The following is an 18,972-nucleotide window of genomic DNA, read 5'->3' as shown; positions in this document are numbered from 1 at the left end:
TTGGCCTACAGGAAGCAGCCAGTCAACCCCCACCGTTGCCATGGCAACTGCAGTGCTGAGACTCCTAAGGGCAAGGGGAGGAGACAAGAGGGGGAGAAGGCATGTGCTGGTTTTTCTGGAAAAGCCCATCTGTTTCCTTCCCCCAGGAAATGAAGCTGGGGGAAAAAAAGACTGGGCATCTGGGGTCTAGAGAGAGAAGGGAGAGAAAGGACTCCAAGATGTCCCAAGAGCAGCTTTTCCGACTAGATGTGCTTCCCTGCCTTTGGGGTAGGCAAGTCACCGACAAGGGCAAAGGTCTGGATGGGCCCCATGACCTCAGGGGTGGAGCTGTCCTGGGAGGCCTCCTGTCAGCCACAGCAGGATTTCTTCTTGGCAGGGCGGCCGACCTGAATGGTGTCCTCCTTCACTGTGTCCTCTTGCTCCTTGAGGATCCTGTAAGAGGGGCAAGTGCAGTGTCACTTGTGGGGAAGTGGCTAGGACTAGAAGCTGGCCCAAGCACCCTGGGGCTACAGGCATCTGGGTAATAGGGAGAAAACCCAGCTTCACCAGAGCCTCAGAGAGAATATTCCAAGTCTTCCTCTGTGAAGTAGAGGTGCATGTCAATGATTTGTAAAGCCAAAGTTTAGTTGTAAAGCCAGCACCTCCTCCAGGAAGCCTCCCCTGATACTTTGGTTTAGGAGCTCCCAATAACACTGCTCCTCTGTTATCCTCCATCACCTGGCACCATAATGCACAGCTTCCTTCACTAGCTCCTTCAGCTGAGAATGAACTATTTGGGCGCAGATATGGTATCTTTTGTCTCTAAACCCTGTACGTATATCTGCACACAGTAGCGACTCAGAAAATACTTTTATTGGCTATTCATTCTATGGAGGGGCTGTCCTATGTGTCCTTAGCGCTACACTTAAATGTAGGAGATGAAAGATGAAAAATAGAGTTAGCATCTTATCCCTGCTTTATACTTTCCAGGTGGATGAATGAACGGTGAGTAGCTGGGTAGACAGATGGGTGGGTGAATGAGTAGATGAATGGATGAGTGGATAGGTGGATAGATGGATGGGTGGGTGGATGGATGAGTGGATGGGGGTGTGTGTGTGTGCATGGATGGGTGGATAGATGGATGGATGGAATTAAGTGAATGATTGGATGGACAAATGAGTGAATGCCCAAGTACTGAAAGTGAACCCCCGTGTGGTTTTGTTTTCTTAAATTAAGTGTAGGAAGAGAACCAGCCTTCCCACTGAGCCAATCTTCTGAGTGTTATTCAGCTGGGTCCTTGCATCCTCCACCAGTCTCTCCTCCTTGTCTCCTCTTTCTCCTCCCCCCAGAACCCGTATAATAACTCTTCTCAGTTGACTGGCCACTAATCCCTGATGTCAGCAGTATTGAGGGGCCTTTGGTATGACCTTTCCCAGGAGCATTTGCATTTAAAAAGAGGATCCCTGGGGGAAAGGCAGCCTTTAAGACTCTGAAGGCTGCAGTGGAGGGGGTGATAGGCAGGGGGCTTTCTTTTTCATCATTATTGTATTTTAGAGGGCTGTCACTGACCCCTGAAATCCCACACAAAGACCCAGACCATCATTCCCTTTACTCAGACAGCTCAGGCAGACAGAAGGAAGGGCCTCAAAGGCCTCGTGGTGGAGGTGAGGCCAGGGCAGCACGCACAGGTCACCTGCTGGGTTGTGACCCTTTACCTGGCTAGATGGAGCAAGGACTCTTTGGTGTTGTGACCAGAATAGGCACTGCATTCATAGAAGATCAGATTGTTCTCCTAGAATCATAAAACAGAAGAAATAAAAGGCAAGTGAGTACTGGGGGAGTCAGAGGGTATCCTGGGGAGGGGGGGACACCATGCTTGCCTCCAGCTACCTCCCTCACTTTCTCTTGCAGTCCCATTTAATGCCTCCATGTCCTCCCTATCCTGTGTATGGCTAATCTCTGTCTCCTTGGGCTCCCTGACTTAATGCAAGCTCCAGAACCGTCTCCCAGGCGAGCTATAACAATTGTAAAACAACAAAACCATCCGTTGCTTTCGCTTTATACTTTCTCAAATTGCTCTTGGGTATGGATATGTTCATTTCCTTTCACACCAGCCTGGATCAGGCAAAGACAGAGGCCAAGGTGGACAACAGTCTCCCCTCTTCACAGGCAGGAAACTGAGGCTAGAGAGGGCATGTATGACTGGCCCATTCAGGTGCCGCCTTTAGCTAATGGAAGAGCAGCATGCCTTTCCCGGGACACTGATGTTCCAGGGGTCTTGGGGTCAGATGTCACTGAGTCATCCCAATGAAATTTCCCTCCACACCAGATAATACTCCAGCACTTGCCCATCACTTCATTGGGGAGGAGAGCTGTGCTGTGTGCAGGGCCGGAGGGGGGACCATGGCCAAAGCTCATCGTATTCCATGAATAGTGCTGGTGCCACTGAACCCAGGAGGCTGATGCCCTGTGGGGGTGGGGGCAGTTGACTGAGGACACCTCTATGACCTCAGATCAGGAAGTTCTGCAAGCACCAGCTCCCATCCAGCCTTCCTGACCCGCCCCTGCAGACCCAGCTCCAACCTCTGCTCTCTCCACCCATCCACACTTCTGCAGACCCCGACGCAGGGTCAGTCTGCGGAAGAGCTGAGCCCCCATGGTGAGGGGCAGGGACATGCATAGGACCCAGAGTTGCCTTCCTGCTTCGTCTTGAGCTCACCACTGAGTATCTGGGTGATCATTTAAATAAATCACTTAAGTTCTCTGAGCCTTGGGTTTTTTTTTTTTCCACTGACCAAAAAAGGCAAAAGAAAATAAAATGGGATGATAAAAATAAAGGTCTGCAGTTCTTTTATCAAAATCATTGGATCCAGAGTTATTTTAGTGCAGAATTTCTGTGTTCTAGGAAGATGTTACATGTGTATACTGCCTGGTGCCCTCAGTGGTCTGGGACAGTGCCCCATCATCATCAGTGAACCATTTGAATATTTGTTCAAAGTGAGGTAAACAAAGACCATAAAGAGCCTCATGTCCAATCTGGTCAGACTCTTCTGCCAGATGAAAGGCGAAAGTGCTTTCTCCAAGCATGAGCCTGCTGCTTTGCAGAAATGAGTGTGGGAACAGATGATGGGATTCAAGTATCAGATGGGAAATGAGAGAAGGCACCTCTTACTAAGAATTGGTAATTCTGCGCTCCAAGGAAGAGAGCTTGGGAAAATTCCCCATGCCCTAGTTATCCTAGCCCATCCATCTTGCAATCTGTGACTTCCTATGGAAAGTTCCACACGCACTGGAGCTGGGTCATTCCCATGATGCCAGGACACCCCTCGAAGCTGGTTTCTTCCTTCCCAGGGGGCTTCCAGACAAGGTTCCTGCCAAGGCCCTTGGGCACAGGCCCAGTTGCCCTAGGACCCCACCCTGACCAGAGAGACGGAGGTGCTTGCTCTTTACCTTGGCAAGCTGCTCTCCAAGGCCCCGGGGGACTTCCCGCTCATTCTCGTTGTCAATTTTATTGCCCAGCAGAAGAACAGGAAGGTGATCTCCTACAGCTTCCTATAGAATAGATAATCGGGTAAGTGAGAGAAGCATCTATAAGGAGAATCCAGAAGGGCAGGCTGAAAGTGCTGGCTGAAAAGATACAGTCTGGCTGAGAACCCTCTGCTGCCACCACCCTCCAGGCAGACAGGCATCCTGGAGGCTGAGTGGGAAACCCCAGACTTCTGCAAAGAGGCAGGAGGCAGAGGCCTGTGTCCAGGTGCCTCCTAGGCCCCATCTGGGTAACAGCCTCCCAACCCCCCCCCCCCCCACACACACACTCTCAGATCCTGGATGGATCACGCAGGCTCCCCAGGTGTGCTGGGAGTTGGCCCTGATGAATTATGTCTGTTTCCAGGGCTGACAGCACCCCTCATGCATTCCTCAATGACCTGCCTTGATCTAAATGAACCTATGGGGTTAATGCAGTGTGGTTTGGAGCTGTTCTTAGGGCCATTTTGATGGGAAGTAACATCTCCAGGGGTTTCTGATTCGGCACCTACGCTCCCTGAGGCCTGGATCTGAATCTGATTCATTGAATTGGGCCCACAGTGCCCTCCAGATGGCTCTGTTCATAAGAGGTGACCTCACAGGGAGGGGCACTAGGGATGCCTGTGGTGGGGTGCTCTGGCTCTGAAGGCAGTCCTGGGTGGCCACAGCAACTGCACTTCTGAAGCCAAAAGTGACAGGTTGATTCAAGGATCAAACTTATTTCCTCCTCCAACATGATGGCATACCAGCCAGGGGCCTGCACTCTGGGGTGTGTACATGCTGGGGTCTCTACACCCCAAGATGGCCTCCCTGGTGAGATGCTATACCACACGTGCCTCTCCTGGGGTGAACAAAGAGCTGGGGATGCAGAGCTATTAAGTGAGTAAATATGGTAATGTTCACATTTAGGCAGGTTGTTATTTTTACTTTGTGAGATATTTAATTAGGGGCTTTTAATCATAATTTGGTAACCAATAGTTATTCACTGTAGCTAAATGTTTTACTAAATGGAGAGGACAGTGGGAGAACGGAAGCTAACAAGCAGTTATAGTTTTGCCAATAGTTGGGCTGCTTGCCTCACCATTTCAAATAAATGTCCACAGCCCATCTGGTAGCACACCTATTTTAAGTTTAAATGCGATCACATTTGAAATTAAGCCTCACTGCCTCCTTCATCTACATATTCTTTTTTATTGCCAACTCCATAGTGAAAAGAAACCTCAGGTTTATTAAATGAGATTAAGGCAGAACCCGCAAGGACAGTGAAGATCAAAGTCGCTGAGTTAGGAAGACCTTTTATGAGGCCACGATGCCCTAAACATTTTCTCTATATTCTTTTTTCCAATCAACTGTTATTTAGTGTCCCATTAACTACAACTCTCTAAAAGCGGAATTTCCACATATCCCTGGGAAGATGGTAATTAATGTTTGAAATCACAAAGTCTCAGTGTCTTCTGACCCATCAAAATAGATGAAATTGTGCAGTTTTGGGGTGTTTAGTAGGTGGCACCAGAGTCCAAATATTGGCAGGTGAGATGCCCCCTTAGGACCTATTTAGAAAGCTGGGGATCCCTATTAACCAGAGGGCTGGTTATTGGGAGTGCCACAGAAACTTATGGGAAGAGTTTTCACAGAAAGGGAAGAAAAGATGAGGAAGCAGGGATATGGGCCAAAAGGCTTGTGTTTGGAGCACATGAGAGAGATATTTGTAGAGTTATGTGTGAGGAATGACTAAGGCTTGTGGGATTTCTTGACAAGGAAACTCTCTGGAAATATGAGCATCAGACTTGAAATTTCAGGGCCCAATGCTAACTAGGTTCTGATATCCCTTGGAATGGGCTGTCTGAGTTTCCTCACTTGCAAAGAGGATGCCTGGTTTTGAATGACCACACAGAGGAGGTCGGGTATCCCCTACGTGGAGTCCCCTGCATGTTGAGTAGCATTGCTGCTTCTTGGGAAAAGAAGGGGCAGTCTTGTTTCTCAGAGCCATGACTGGATGTAAATAAAAGTTTAGAAGGACCAGCAAAAAGGCCCATCTCCCTGCTGGAGCTGTGGTCTGCTCTCTACATTGGTCACTTATACAATTACTCTGGACAAACACCCCTTCCTAGACATCCCCCCTACCCTGCAGCCATGGGCCCTGCCTGCTGTTGATAAAGGGGAATTAGGCCTGTCTCCAAACACATGAAAGAATCAGAAGGCTGAGGGTGATGGATCACGATAATCCAACAATGAATTGACACTTCCTTTTAAAAGTCTAAAGCGCACCTCCCTTGGTGAACAGGTCCACCCAATCTCTGTCATTGACCCTTTTATAGGTGCTGGTGAAATCCCATGGGGATGCCAGGCCAGAGGGAAGGATTTGAAGCTCCTTCGCTGGGGCACAATCTCTCTGGGGCCGACCTGCCCCCCAGTCCTGGCTCTGCATGGCTCCACTTCCCCGGGTCTCTATTCTCTGAACTATGAAATAGGCCTCTAAAGTGGATTTCTTTCCTATGACACATGAGCCCCTTACACCTTCTATCATTTTAGTTGCCTCTCCCTGAACTTGAGCTTGTTGGATGACAGACTTGTTGAAATTCAAAAGATTATCCATCTCTGACTTTAAATAACAAGAGCTGTCAACTTGGAGCTGAGGATTGGCATTCAGCTCAGATGTGCAGCTGTTGGGCTGGGGTGGTTGTAGTGTGTGTGTGTGTGTGTGTGTGTGTGTGTACTTTAATATCTATTTGCTGGGAGGCAAGAAAAAGCACTTAACAGGGATAGTGCTGCTGTTTCTCTGGAGCCAGAACAAAAAATTTCTCAGCACATTAAAGCATGCAGTTATGCTAAGAAAAAAATGACTGCAAAATTATATCTTGGGGGTTTCCATATTTATCCACCCCCTGGACTATGAGTCAAAACAAGATTTATTTGTGTAGTTCGTTTTAAACTGCCAGCACTTCAAGCTCAACTTGGAATGTGGGAAAAAAAATCAAACTGCTATTTTTTGCTCTGTGCTGTACATTGTCAGCGATGACAAAGATCGCAGAAGGAGAACTAGCAAGCGGTCCAGGAAGGGAAAGTGGTCCTGACCCCTTTGAGCCAAAGAGCTGTTTTGCTTTGAGACTGAAGCAGAAAGGCCTGAAAAAGAAATGCACACCTCTTTTTCTGAAGCAGATGTCAACCAGAGACCACGTGACGAGAGAGGCTCACAGCAGCATCGAGCTCTGGCTGTGCCATCTGACACACTGGGGGTGCTTCTGGACAAGTCACTTCCTCTCTCTGGCTCTAATCCTTGCTCATCCATAAAACAAGAGTCTGCATTTGATGAAACTCCAAGTTGTGGTGATTGGCTCAATGATGCCAGGCATAGTCCATGTCCTGGACTTAGAGACCTAGCAGTACAGAGCTATCACATAACAAACAGATGGAAAGCTGAGTGCCAGAGCTGTTGCCATAGGGGACCAACAATGTAGATTTGGGGGAGATACCAGTCCATTCAGGCCTGTACCAGATCCTATTCTCCCTGTCTGATCAGACAGACCTCACAGTCTTCAGATGTCCAGTTTGTCCCGGGCCCTACTGTGGGGCCCCTACGGCCTGACTGTTTTCTCCTCTTGATTGCACTGGTTGAACCAGCCCTAGCCTGCTGAGTTGAGAAGGGGTGCAGGTGGGTTGGGAAGGCCCTGAGTTGACAGCAAAGACGAACAACTTTGATTTTTAGTAAAGGCACAGGAAATGTAGAATGGCAAGAGAATCAGCACAGAATGTCTGGGCCCAGGTGGGCCTCTTCTGCAGGAGCAGCAGGCCAGGTAAAGTCACCTGGGTGTGAAGTGGACCAGGAGGCTGGGTAGGACAGTCATGGGTAAGCTTCTCTCACTTCATCAAGCAAGGGAAGAGCTGGTTGGCCTGCTCCAAAGAGTTTTGGTTTCCCCTGGGCTGGAAGTCTCCTCCAGGGTCCTCTTATCTACATACACACCTGCTCCAGCCTGTGCCTGTACCCCACCCCCAGGATCAGGCCTTGTGGAATGTGGGGTGGGGGGGCATGAGGAACCTGGCAGGGCCTATATCTATGCCCTCTTGAGCGATTGGCTGAAGTTTCATTGCCAGGAAGTGGCTGAGCTGGGAATGGTAAGAACTTCCTTTTGGGGGAACTCTATACCTCCCCCGGGCATCTGTTCCCACCCCACACAACCTCTTATAAGGGTAAGTCTTTGCTTTGTATAATCGGCAGCAATTTAAGCCCTCTCTTCTTGAATTGCCTTTCAGGTTGAGGGAGGAAGGGGCACTGAGAACAGCTGGCCAGTATTCACTTAATAATAAGGCTTCAAACCTTGAAGCCTGTTATTAAAGCTCCCCCTCCACCCTCCTGCTCCAGGCGAGGGAGTTGGCAAAGTGCTTGGAGCTCTCTGGAAAAATAAGGTGCTCCACATATACAAAGTACTTATTATTTTCAGTTCCCCTCTGATCAAATTAGGTGTCAGGTTTAAATCTATCACCTGACACCTCTGATTGCTGGTTGCCAAGGCAGAATGACTTAGCTTTTCAAGAATCTCGGGAATAATTGCATTTATGATGCCATCGCTCCACACCCTCCACGCACACACGCCATCTGACACAGCCTCCCGCACTTGCCCCAGAAGCCGGGGCCACCGAACTGAACATGACTCCTGGGTCCTCATCCCAAGCCCTCCAGCATGCCTAGTGGCTGTGGGGCCTGGGGGACAGGCTCAGCAATTTTTTGTTGAAGGAGCACAGACATCTTTGAAGATGACTCAGAGCCTTTGCTTCTCAAAGTGTGGTCCCTGGACCAGCAGCATCGGTCTCACCTGAGAACTGGTTAGAAACAAAGAGGGTCAGGCCACCAGACATTCTGCATTTTAACAAGACCCCCTGGACAGCCCTTTGTACATTAGAGTTTGGGAGGTGCTTGTTAAGGCTGGGATCCATGGCGGCTGAGCAAAATCTCCTGGGATTTTGCTCTCTTCTTCTTTCCCTCCCTCCCTTTTTAAAATTTCTAGGACCTGCATCATTCTGTGGGGAGAGAAGGCCCTGGCACTTGTTTTGTTTGAAAACTTGATAGGTCCTCCTGATGTTCATCCAGGTTTAGAAGCATCATTTAAAGTTTAATGAGGGCCTCCCTGGTGGCGCAGTGGTTGAGAGCTGGGTTGCAAAGCTGCCTGCAGCCTCTGCAGCACCAGTTTGATCCCTGGCCGCTGGGCGAGGGTCCTACATAGCGCGCAGACCTCTCCTGCTGCCTGCTGCTCCCCTCAGCAGTGTACTTTGTCAGTCTGCCTGTTCTGCTCTCCGCTCTGGTGAATTCTCTCACCCTCCCGCGCTTCTGACTACCCAGTGCTTGTATAAATAAAAAAAAAAAAATTGCATTTGTGTTGAAAAAGAACTTAAAAAAAAGTTTAATGAGATCTTCAGCTAATATTTTAAAGAAGAAAATCTCAAACTCTATACTGAAAAGGTCCACCTGGCATGGGAAGCTCTGTGGGGACATGGATCTGACACCTCAGCTGGGCGTCCTGAGCCAAGAGGTGTACCACGGCTTCTGGGCCTCTTGCTGGACTCGTGCTGACCATGATTTTTCACACCCACCCCCCATGCAGGACCCTGCCCCCCAGCCAGGGCTGGGCACCTGGGAATTCACAGAAAGTTCCCGAAGAAGAACTGACGTCATGCCTTGAACTGCAATGACCCCTCTCTGACATTTCTTTACCTCCAGCCTTGGAACACCAGGTTCAGCCTGATGCCCCGCCTCTCCGGCTCAATGGCAGGCTCTGTACAGAACAGGAGCCTGAGAAACCACAGTCCTAAGGATGGCAGAGAGCACAGCCCCACCCACTTGTCCCCATCCGTCCCCATGAATCTCACACTATTTGATCTGCCGCTGCCTGGCTTTAGAATAGATCAAAATTCAGATATTGGGGGACAGTTCAGTATCTACAGCTGGGGGAAGAATGCATGACCTTGAAGAAGTCATTTATTCTTTGAGAATGAGAATGAGAGGCTGCATTAGATCAGTGACTATTAAAGGGAAACCCTCTTGTTTCACGGAATTGGACCTGAGTCTCTAATATACACAGCTGAAAGAAGTATCCCTGACAGAGATCGGGGAAGAGGGTCCCCCAACTGTGACCGCTAGACCTTGCCTGGCCCTGACGGGTCCCCAGGGAGCAGCAGTCTGAATCCAGGGCTCCAGGGAAGAAAGCTTGAGACCCGCTGGGTCAGGTTCTCTCTAAAATCTCTCCTAGTGCCTAACTTATGTGAGGAAGAGAGATCTGCTGGAGCTGTCAAAAAAATCATGTCATAAATTCCAAAGTTACTGAGGAATCCCTTCCAGATTTCCCACACTGTTTGCTTAGCTCAGGGGAAAGCCATTTACTACATTTCAAAACATACATTTTCTCAACTATAAATGTTTTAGGCATGATACTTTGGAGAAGTAATTTGTATTAAGCAAAGTTCTGGGAAACCCTGGAATCTGGCTTCCATTCTCATTCCTGTTTTTCTTGGTGAGAGAGAGATGTGGATGGATGATGGAGGAGGAGGGCCCAGCCAGTCCGGACTGCAAGAACAGCAGACTGGGAAGCAGGAATCAGAGCTGAGCAGAGGGATGGAGGAAGGAAGTCCCCACCCGTGGTGTGCCCCTGGTACCACCACACAGTGACCACGCTTGCATCTGGCCCCTGAGGTGCGTAGCTGTGGGGCCCAGGCCAGAATGCCCTTTCACTTCTTGGGGGGGGGGTGTAGTGGGGGTGCACAGAGTACGGGCAGCTGCCGGGTGGCGAATGTGTCCTTCACAAAGCCACAAGGTGGTGGGGTAAGAGGGGAAGAGCCTGCGCAGGGTCTCATGAGGGTTGCACAGAAACTCCGCGAGCACAGCTATGTTGTCTTTTATCTGTGGCTGCAATTCCCAGACTCAAAACAGCGCCTAGCAGGATTTTGAACAATGAAGTGAACAAATTGATCCTCCCAGTGGAAGGGGTTGGGACAACCTACTTGACTGCTCGTTAGAGAACAAGCTGAGGCCCCGTAAAAAGAAAAGACTGGCTTGTCCACACCGCTCTTGGCCTTGGAAATCTCAGTTCAAGTGGTAGAAGAAGAACACGCAGACCGGCAGGAAGTGCAAAGCTCTGACAAAGCAACTGACTGCAAATGTGGTTCAAGAGAGTCAAGTTTTACAGACAACCCAGAATTCCAGGGCAAGGCTGTTCTGTGGTCCTGCCTGGGTGAGCCTGGGCCCCCACATTGTAGATCAACCTTCCCTCATGTGAGGGTTGTGGCAGAGGCCCCGAGAAGCCATGTAGTGGGGCTCAGAGGCCAGGCATGACTGAGCGACATGGGCAGGGAGAGGCGGAGTGGGAACAGTTCTGGAAGAAGGCGTTTGCGACTCCACTGAAATACAGATTTTCTGGGGAAATCTTCCTTAACACTCCTCTCTGCACGCCCTTCACCAATCCTATCCCATTCATTCGTGGCACTAAACCCAATGGAACAGGGTGATAATTGACACAATCTGCATTCGTCTGAGGCAGGACTGGGCCTGTCTTGTTCACTCTTGGGTCCCCAATAACAAGCCTGGTAGTGGGCAGTGGGAGGGATGCTCTCCAGATGCCTGAATCAGGTGTTCTGGAGAAGGTGGCTTCGGAACAAGATTCTGAAAGCACAGAGGGCCAGGTGAGAGACAGGCAGAGAAAGTGGAGGCCAGGGTCCAGCATAAGCATCCTGGAAGGTACCAGCTCACCTCCACGCTGCTCAGCCACTGCCGCACCGACAGGAAGGACTGCTTGGCAGTGAGGTCGTACATGACGATGACGCCGTCGGCCTTCCTGAAGAACTGCTGGGTGATGCAGCGGTACCTGCGCCCACAGGCAGCTGGTCAGCGGTGCCCCCTCCCCTCCCAGCCCAGTCCCGTGGCTGCAATAGGGGAGCAGGGGCGTGGGGACCAGCTCCTCACCTCTCCTGCCCAGCCGTGTCCCACAGCTGCAGAGCCACCTGGGAGTTGTCCACACACACTGTCTTGACTTGGTAATCGATGCCTGCAAGATGGAACAGACCTGTCACTTCCAAGGTGACAGCTCTCCACGTGCAGTTTCTGGGCAGCCATGTGAGGAAGTGGTCAGAGCACCGGAAAACGGTGAGGCAGAAGCCCTGAGCTCTGGTCCTGTCTCTGCCATTTATTAACTGTGGGACCTGATGTATCACTTAATGTCTCTGAAAGGCCCCTCCCCACAGTTCTGTCAGCACACCCTCCTCAGGGGTCAAAAGAGGTCACCTGTACAAAAGCGATTTACCGGTGCAAAGCCAACTGCTCTTACTCATGGATTTACTCTCTCATTGTGAATATCAGGAGGAAAGACTGTCCTCTAGTCTCTCTCTCTCTCTCTCTCTCTCTCTCTCTCTCTCTCTCTCTTTTCTTTCTCCCTAAAATCCTTTCCCAAGTTCCTTCAAGAAAAATCAAATATCCCGGGGCGGGGCGTGCTGTGGATGGGGGTGTGTGTGGACCATACTTTAAGACTTCCATCAGCCAGTACAAAGGCTTGTGGAGGGGCAGGAGGAGGAGTCACGAGGAAGAGGAGCACAGGAGGAGCCGGGGAGGGTCTGGCAGCGGAGGGAGGGACATGAGAGGAGTGAATGGGTGGGAGAAGAAATCAAAGACAAGGCTCACCCTGGAGACAGGCCTAGCACTCCTGGTCCCAGCCACCGGGCCTTCCACCAGCATCTCTCTGAGCTGCGACACTCGCTGCAGTCATCAGCCGCCAAGAGGGGACGCGAGGTCAGGGCCAGCGTTCTGTCCCTCACAGCAGCAACCAGGACCTTAATGCAGATCCTTTGATAACAGACGCTCTTCCCTCCTACATCCTATCTGACTGTTCGCCAATGCTGAGCGAGAGTCAAAAGGCCTTTTCCCCTTAACATAGCAGATCTTGGAACCAGGAGAAATCCCCTCCTACTTTTTTTCATTGATTTTTTTTTTGTCTTTTATTTATTTTTAATTGAGGATCCCCTACCTCTTTCAAAGAAGCAGCTGAGGTCCTTGATCTGGAGGGTCCAGGGAGGGGTAGCAACAGCAGCAGGGACAGATAGAAACAGAAGAGACAAAACAGACAACAAAGAGGCAGTAATGGAAGAGGCCATCCTAGCAATACCTCCAGGCAAAGGCCAGTAATGAGGGCCCAGGATTAGAGCAAAGGGGGAGGTCATGAACCCCCAGAATGTTGGGACCAGCAGGGACGCCAGAGTCACTTGCTTCACAGAGAAGGTTCAGAGGCACAGGCTCACCCAGGCATTCCCCTCAGGGCGGACAAGGCCAGACTGCTCTGGATTGGCTCCCAGGCTTGGCCCTTCTTCCCTCTGGGGTCTCATTCTTCACCTTGGGGTGTTCCCAGGCATTGGATGGAAGGGGCAGGAGGGAGGGAATGGGAGAGGATCTAGATGTGACCATGGCATGGGGCAAGGCTCAGTCGTAAGAATGGGACACCTGAAATCTGTGGAGGAAACCTATTTCTGTAGGCAGAAACTTGGAAGGGCCCATTCTGGATAAAAAAGAAGAAAATGTGGCCTCCCCTGGAGGCGCAGGTGGTTGAGCGCAGCGCCGTGAAGCTGTCCGCAGCCTCTGCAGCGCGGGTTCGATCCCCGCCAGCCAGCGAGGGTCCCACATGGCGAAGCAGACCTCTCCTGCCTTCCCTGCTGCTCCCCTCAGCAGTGTATTTCGTCAGTCTGCCTGTTTTGCTCTCTGCTCTGTCTCTGGTAAATCCTCTCACCGTCCCGTGAATCTGGCCTGTACCCTGGTTCTTGTATAAAAGAATGAATAAAATCCTTTTAAAAAAAAAAAAAGGGAAGAAAATGGAGTCTCCCTGGACAGGCTCTGGCCAGGGCAGGGAGAGTCAAACATCAGGCGGCCAAGGATCAAAGATAGTCAGGACAGAAACCCGGGCTTGGAGGTATTCTTGAGTAACTACTCAAAGGAAAACTAAAGCCCCAAAGAGGGAACAGGTCTTCCTGGGGCCACACACTGGTGATGACTGCAGAGCTGAGATGAAGATCCGGGACTTCTGATGCCTGCAGCCCTCAGCCTGCCTGCACCATCCTCTGCCCTTCTCCCTGGCAGGAAAGTGTCCTCGTTACTCACCAGGAGCTGAGCACACACAGTTCATTGTTGTTAGGGAGACCGTGAAGTGGAATAGAAGGGGTGTGGGTGGCAGGATGGAGGCATCAGCACCCGCCAAACAGCTGATAGGCATATGGACACACCTGTTAATCTCTCTAGGCCTCTGTGACCTGATCTATCTATTGGGTGATAACACTTAACCCCGGGGTTGTTGTGAAGAGAGATACAAAAGTCATGTCAATATATTTTCAAGCATAGTTAATGTATGAGCCTGGATAAATAGTACATAGTAGGCACTCAAAGGATTAATTTTTTGCTTGAGCTACTCAACTTGGTTGAAGCTAAAAGGTCAATAGGCTTTGGGTCTTGCCATACTTTCCAATGCAATGAGCCACTCTGGGTGAGAGGAGTAAAAGCCTCTGTGTGAATAAAACATTACCCAAGTGAGGGAACATTCAGCCAGGCTTATCCATTAGTAGCTGAGCTTGAAATGTTGCCCCCATGCCTCCCAACAGCACCCCGCCAGGCCTGGAAAGAAGGATGGGTGAAATTTGACAGGTGAAAGAAATCACCCAGAGCATAGTAGGTCTCAAATCCCTTCACTTTTATTTTTATTTTTATTTTTCTTAAAGATTTATTTATACAAGCACTGGGCACAGTCAGAAGTGTGGGAGGGTGAGAGAATTCACCAGAGCCAGAGTGGAGAGCAGAACAGGCAGACTGATGAAGTACACTGCCGAGGGGAGCAGTGGGTGGCAGGAGAGGTCTGTCCTCCATTCCACCTGTGCCTGCACCCACACAGGGAGGGGTTGGCAAGGGGGTTGCAGCCCACTTTTGAAGGGAGCAGGGGGGTGTAGGCCTCGGGTTGTCCTGCCTGACCCTGAAGAAGCATGAAGATTCAGGGCCCTACTGGAAAGGGGGGAAGGAATGATAACAAGAGAGATGGGCTTGACAAAGCGATACAAGACCGGACTCCATCTTTGCCACTTCAGTATCAGCCAGAGCTGGACTTCCGGAGTGCCCATGCCACGTGTGTGGGTGAACTTCCTCTCGCCACTTCCCTGTGGTCCAGCCCTCTGGGCACCAAATCCCTCCTCAGTCCTCTTTTCACATCTTCCCCCTACGAAGATCTTCCCCCTACGAAGATGGGCCAGGCCCTGCCTTAAGAAGGAGACTCGGGCCTCCCTGGTGGCTCAAGGGGTTGGTACATAATCTTTGGGGCTGTTCGCAGCCACTGCAGCAGGAGTTCGATCCCTGGCCAGGGAGCTGGCAACATGGTGCAGCAGACTTCTCCTGTCTTTCCCTCTGCTCTCCTCAGCAGTGTGTTTCAGTCAGTCTTCCTGTTCTGTTCCCCACTCTGTCTCTGGTGGGTCCTCTCACCCTTCACGTCTCTGGCCTCTGCCTCACTTCTTGTATGCATGAATAAATAAACCTTTAAAAAAAAAAAAAAAAAGGAGACTCACCCACAGTGGCTGCTGTGCCCGGGGAGAACCGGTCCTCACAGAACCTCCTCAGGAAGCACGTCTTCCCCACGGACGAGTTGCCCACAAACACGATCTTGAAGAGCCGGTCAGGGGTGGGTGGAGACCTTTCCTCCTGTGGACGGCAGAGAGTCCAGCCAAGCCCAGGAGGCCTGTGCCACCACCTGCCCTTTCTGGTCCTCGCGCTGTCAGGGGAGGGTTGGGACCTGGCCCCCAAGTAGCACCAGGAGGCTGCTCCAGCCTCAGAATGCAGGGAGATGGGAGCAGGGAATGGATGCTCCTCCAGCCTCCATAGGGGGAAGAAACATTTATTCAATCAACATGCGTGCAGGACCCGAGGAGCAGGCCCAGGAGGTAGGCCTGGCTTAGGGTGAAGGAGACTGGGGAATAATCACAGCACGATGTGTAGGTGCTCTGGGAGCATGGGCAGGTGTCACGGTCCCCAAAGGAGGGGGTCCCTATGGGGCAGGGAGGATGTGTGCAGGGAAGGGGGCTCTACTTATCCCAGTGCTCAGGGACATCTGAGGTCAGGGGAGGGGTCTCTTATGCCTTGGCCTGAAAGCCTGGACCGAATGAAGGGCACCCTGGCCTCCTTGCACTTGGCTGTCTGTTCTATCTCGTCAGCATCGGCCCAGGATCCCAAGGGCTCTGGAACTATGTCATCAGTGGGTTGGGAAGTCCTGTCATGACGGGTCTTGGGCAGAGTTTTTCAGTCAACCAGACACTGCTGCTTCTTCTCTTCCACCCAGCAGCAGAGGGAAGGGAGGTTCAAGCCCAGAGGCAAAGCCCTCACCCCGGGATCTGGAGCCAGTGAGAGACAGGGGCCTTTCCACTGCGCAGTCCCCTTTCTAGAGAGCTGCTTGTTCACCCAGATCCTGCCCTCAGACCCGCCCAGCACTGCCTGGGCAAATGAGGAGGCTCTTTAGAAGCTATTTAAAAGTGGATTTGGGGGAATTAGCTCATCTCATAGAACAAATACTATAAAGGTGTGGCAGTGGATAGTAGCAGTACTTGAGTTTCAGAGAAAAGCCATTCATAGCCTTTTGGCCTAGTGACATTCAGTTAGAGAGAGGAGGATGGTATTTGAAGGCATCCATCCTGTGAATCACAGGCAAACTGCTTCTGACCTCCTGAGCTGCCTTCGGGACACCAGAGCTCAACAGCAAGGGACAAGGCTCAGGACTGACAAACAACCTAGGGTGGGAGGTGCCTTCACCTTAGACCAGGCCTCTTTTCCAACAGGCTGCTCCCGAGGGGAGGTGGGCAGGAGCTCCAAGGCTGGGGCCTGCTGGGTTCGTCCTTCCACGGCCTGGGGAGACACCTCCTCCTCTTCTGTACATTTGCTCAGTGGCTTGCCCTCCAGGAGCTGGGGAAGAGGGTCTTCCTCAATGGAAATGATTCTGCGCAGTGTCGGGGTGAGGGAACCCCCAGTCCCTGACTCCTTGGCTCCTGGCTCCTCTTCTGTAACCGGATACCCACTCAGGCCCAGAGAACTTTTCCTCCTTGGGATGCCAAACACATCTTCTTCCTCTTCTGACTGGCTATTTTGGGGAGGGGAAGAAAGAAAAGAGCAGAGAATGTCATAAAATATATCAATTTGGAAGTTGGAGTGCTGTCCGCGCCTTTGTGGCAAATAACCATGCCTGGGGGCAGAGAGCTCCAAAAGTGGGGGCAAGCCAGACACTGCATTCTTTTTTTTTTTTTAGATTTAGATTTATTTATTTATTTATTTATTTTGTTTATTTATTTATTTATTTATACAAGCACTGGGTACAGTCAGAAGCGCTGGAGGGTGAGAGAATTCACCAGAGCCAGAGCGGAGAGCAGAGCAGGCAGAAGGACCGAAGTACACTGCTGAGGGGAGTAGCGGGTGGCAGGAGAGGTCTGCACGCCATGCGGGACCCTCCTCCGGTGGCCGGGAGCAGCCGGGGATCGAACTGGCGCCACAGAGGCCGCGGGCAGCTTTGCAACCCAGCGCTCAACCGCTGCACCACCGGGGAGGCCCAGACCCTGCATTCTTTAGCTGGAGACACCTGTACTAAGTGTATCCTGGGGAAGGCGAATATAAAGGTGATGAAGGGGATGGTGAAGATGAAGGTGATAATGATAATAAAGATGAGGTGAAGGTGATGAAAGTAATGATGAAAGTGATGACGGTGATGAGAATGATGATTACTATCGGATATTAAGTTAAAAATACATTCGAGAATAGACAGATAATCCCTGTCCTCCAGGAATGTTTGGTTCATTGGGAGGTTAGAGTCATAACCACACAAATAAATACACTTTTACAAGTTGTGAGAAGTGCTATGAAGGAGAAGTAAAGGCTGTGATGAACGGAGCATAACAGATCCATGAAGAAAGATGCTGGTGAACAATCAGGCAGCTGTGTGGGGGATGAGAGGATTCACCAGAGACAGAGTGGGGAACAGAAAAGGCAGACTGACGAAATACACTGCTGAGGGGATCAGTGGGCGAGTCAGAAGAGGTCTGCTGTGCCATGTGGGTAGCTCCCTGAGCGGGGATCAAACTGGTGCTGCAGTGGCTGTGGATAGCTCTGGGCCCAAGGCCAGTCCTTACTTACTGTGTTTCCCTAGCTGAGGCACTTCAGGCCTCTGTTTCTTCATAAATGTGACCCATTGGGGCCTACCTGGTGGCACAAGGGGTTAAGATGCAACCTATGAAGCTATCCACAGCCACTGCAGCACCAGTTTGATCCCCGCTCAGGGAGCTACCCACATGGCACAGCAGACCTCCCCTAACTCACCCACTGATCCCCTCAGCAGTGTATTTCACTAGATTTGCCTTTTCTATTCCCCGCTCTGTCTCTGGTGAATCCTCTCACCCCCCACACCTCTGGCCTACACCCCAGTTCCTGTATGTGCATAAATAAATTAAATAAATCTTTTTAAAGAAATGTGACTCATCATGGGCATCAAATGCAAAAGATAGGCAGAGCGTGCTGTCTACAAACCCCCAGGGACCACATTTCATGATGAGCAAACAGGCCTGAAATCAGGCTGTCTTTTTAGGTTTGCAGGCAGAGCCCTCAGCCCCTGGCACAGGAGTTCCTCTCAGCCGTGGCGACCATCTAGAAATAACCTTCTAGAGCTGAGAAGGTTTTAGAGGGAAAAGAAGTTTGACAGGGAGGGTCTTATGTAGGAAATTGAAAAGTACACAGCCTACATGCATGTGCATGCTCACTCACAAACACGTACACACATGCACGAATACACACAAGGACAGGGAAAGAGAGAGGAAGAGGATGAGGGCTGAGGCACCAAAAGAAAAAGGAGAAACAGCAGATAGAGGGCACAGGCCATGCAAACTCTTATAATAATTCTCTTACAGTATTATTTCTGAGGGACCGACAATAGGATGGGAAAGGAAAAAAAATGCACATATATTGCCTTCTGGGGTTAAGAGCAATTCTGAAAGATAAATTCAGATGCAGTGCTTGCTCACAAAAATGGTGACTTTGTTTGGGTTCCTTGAAATAAAACATTTTGTAGCGATACAAGGACCCTTGCACTCATCTATAAATTCACTGTCTTTAATAGAAGCTGACATCTTAAAAAAAAAAAAAAAAAGGCTCTCCATATCTAACAAGCTTATTAACTGCTTATCCGCTTCAGAATACAATTAGCATTCCCATCTGCTTTCACTCTCTTTACATACCCAAGAGTGCATCTAAGTGCACACACGTGAGTAGCCACCATAAAAGAGAGAGTGACTGAAATGACCCTAAGTGAAGCATTTCTTGAATATGCTTTTTATTTGGGAAATTCTCAAGCACGATGACATTCCTGTAATACCTTCAAGTTAGCATGACTAACTTCATTTTTGGTTTTGTCACCAAATGCTATGTGTCAGCATGGAGAGCGT

The 18,972-nt window shown here is 50.4% G+C and overlaps 1 protein-coding gene across 1 annotated transcript in view; it reads right to left on the bottom strand.

Annotated features, from left to right (window-relative positions):
- Positions 1 to 347: 347 nt before the first annotated feature.
- CRACR2A (calcium release activated channel regulator 2A) overlaps positions 348 to 18,972 on the bottom strand; it is a gene marked incomplete at both ends in the record, with an annotated part of 56,900 nt that continues 38,275 nt past the window's right edge. Inside the window, 7 exons of the mRNA XM_084256108.1 lie at positions 348 to 432; positions 1,695 to 1,771; positions 3,430 to 3,531; positions 11,240 to 11,354; positions 11,453 to 11,534; positions 15,070 to 15,202; positions 16,304 to 16,628. Of these exons, the coding sequence (XP_084112234.1) occupies positions 348 to 432; positions 1,695 to 1,771; positions 3,430 to 3,531; positions 11,240 to 11,354; positions 11,453 to 11,534; positions 15,070 to 15,202; positions 16,304 to 16,628 (919 nt within the window). The remainder of the gene's footprint in view (positions 433 to 1,694; positions 1,772 to 3,429; positions 3,532 to 11,239; positions 11,355 to 11,452; positions 11,535 to 15,069; positions 15,203 to 16,303; positions 16,629 to 18,972) is intronic.

The sequence above is a fragment of the Talpa europaea genome (genome assembly GCF_964194135.1).
Source record: "Talpa europaea genome assembly, chromosome: 15".
NCBI classification, from domain to species: Eukaryota; Metazoa; Chordata; class Mammalia; order Eulipotyphla; family Talpidae; genus Talpa; species Talpa europaea.
The sequence above is the reverse complement of the archived record's forward strand: the minus strand, read 5'-3'. Positions and strand labels throughout refer to the sequence as shown.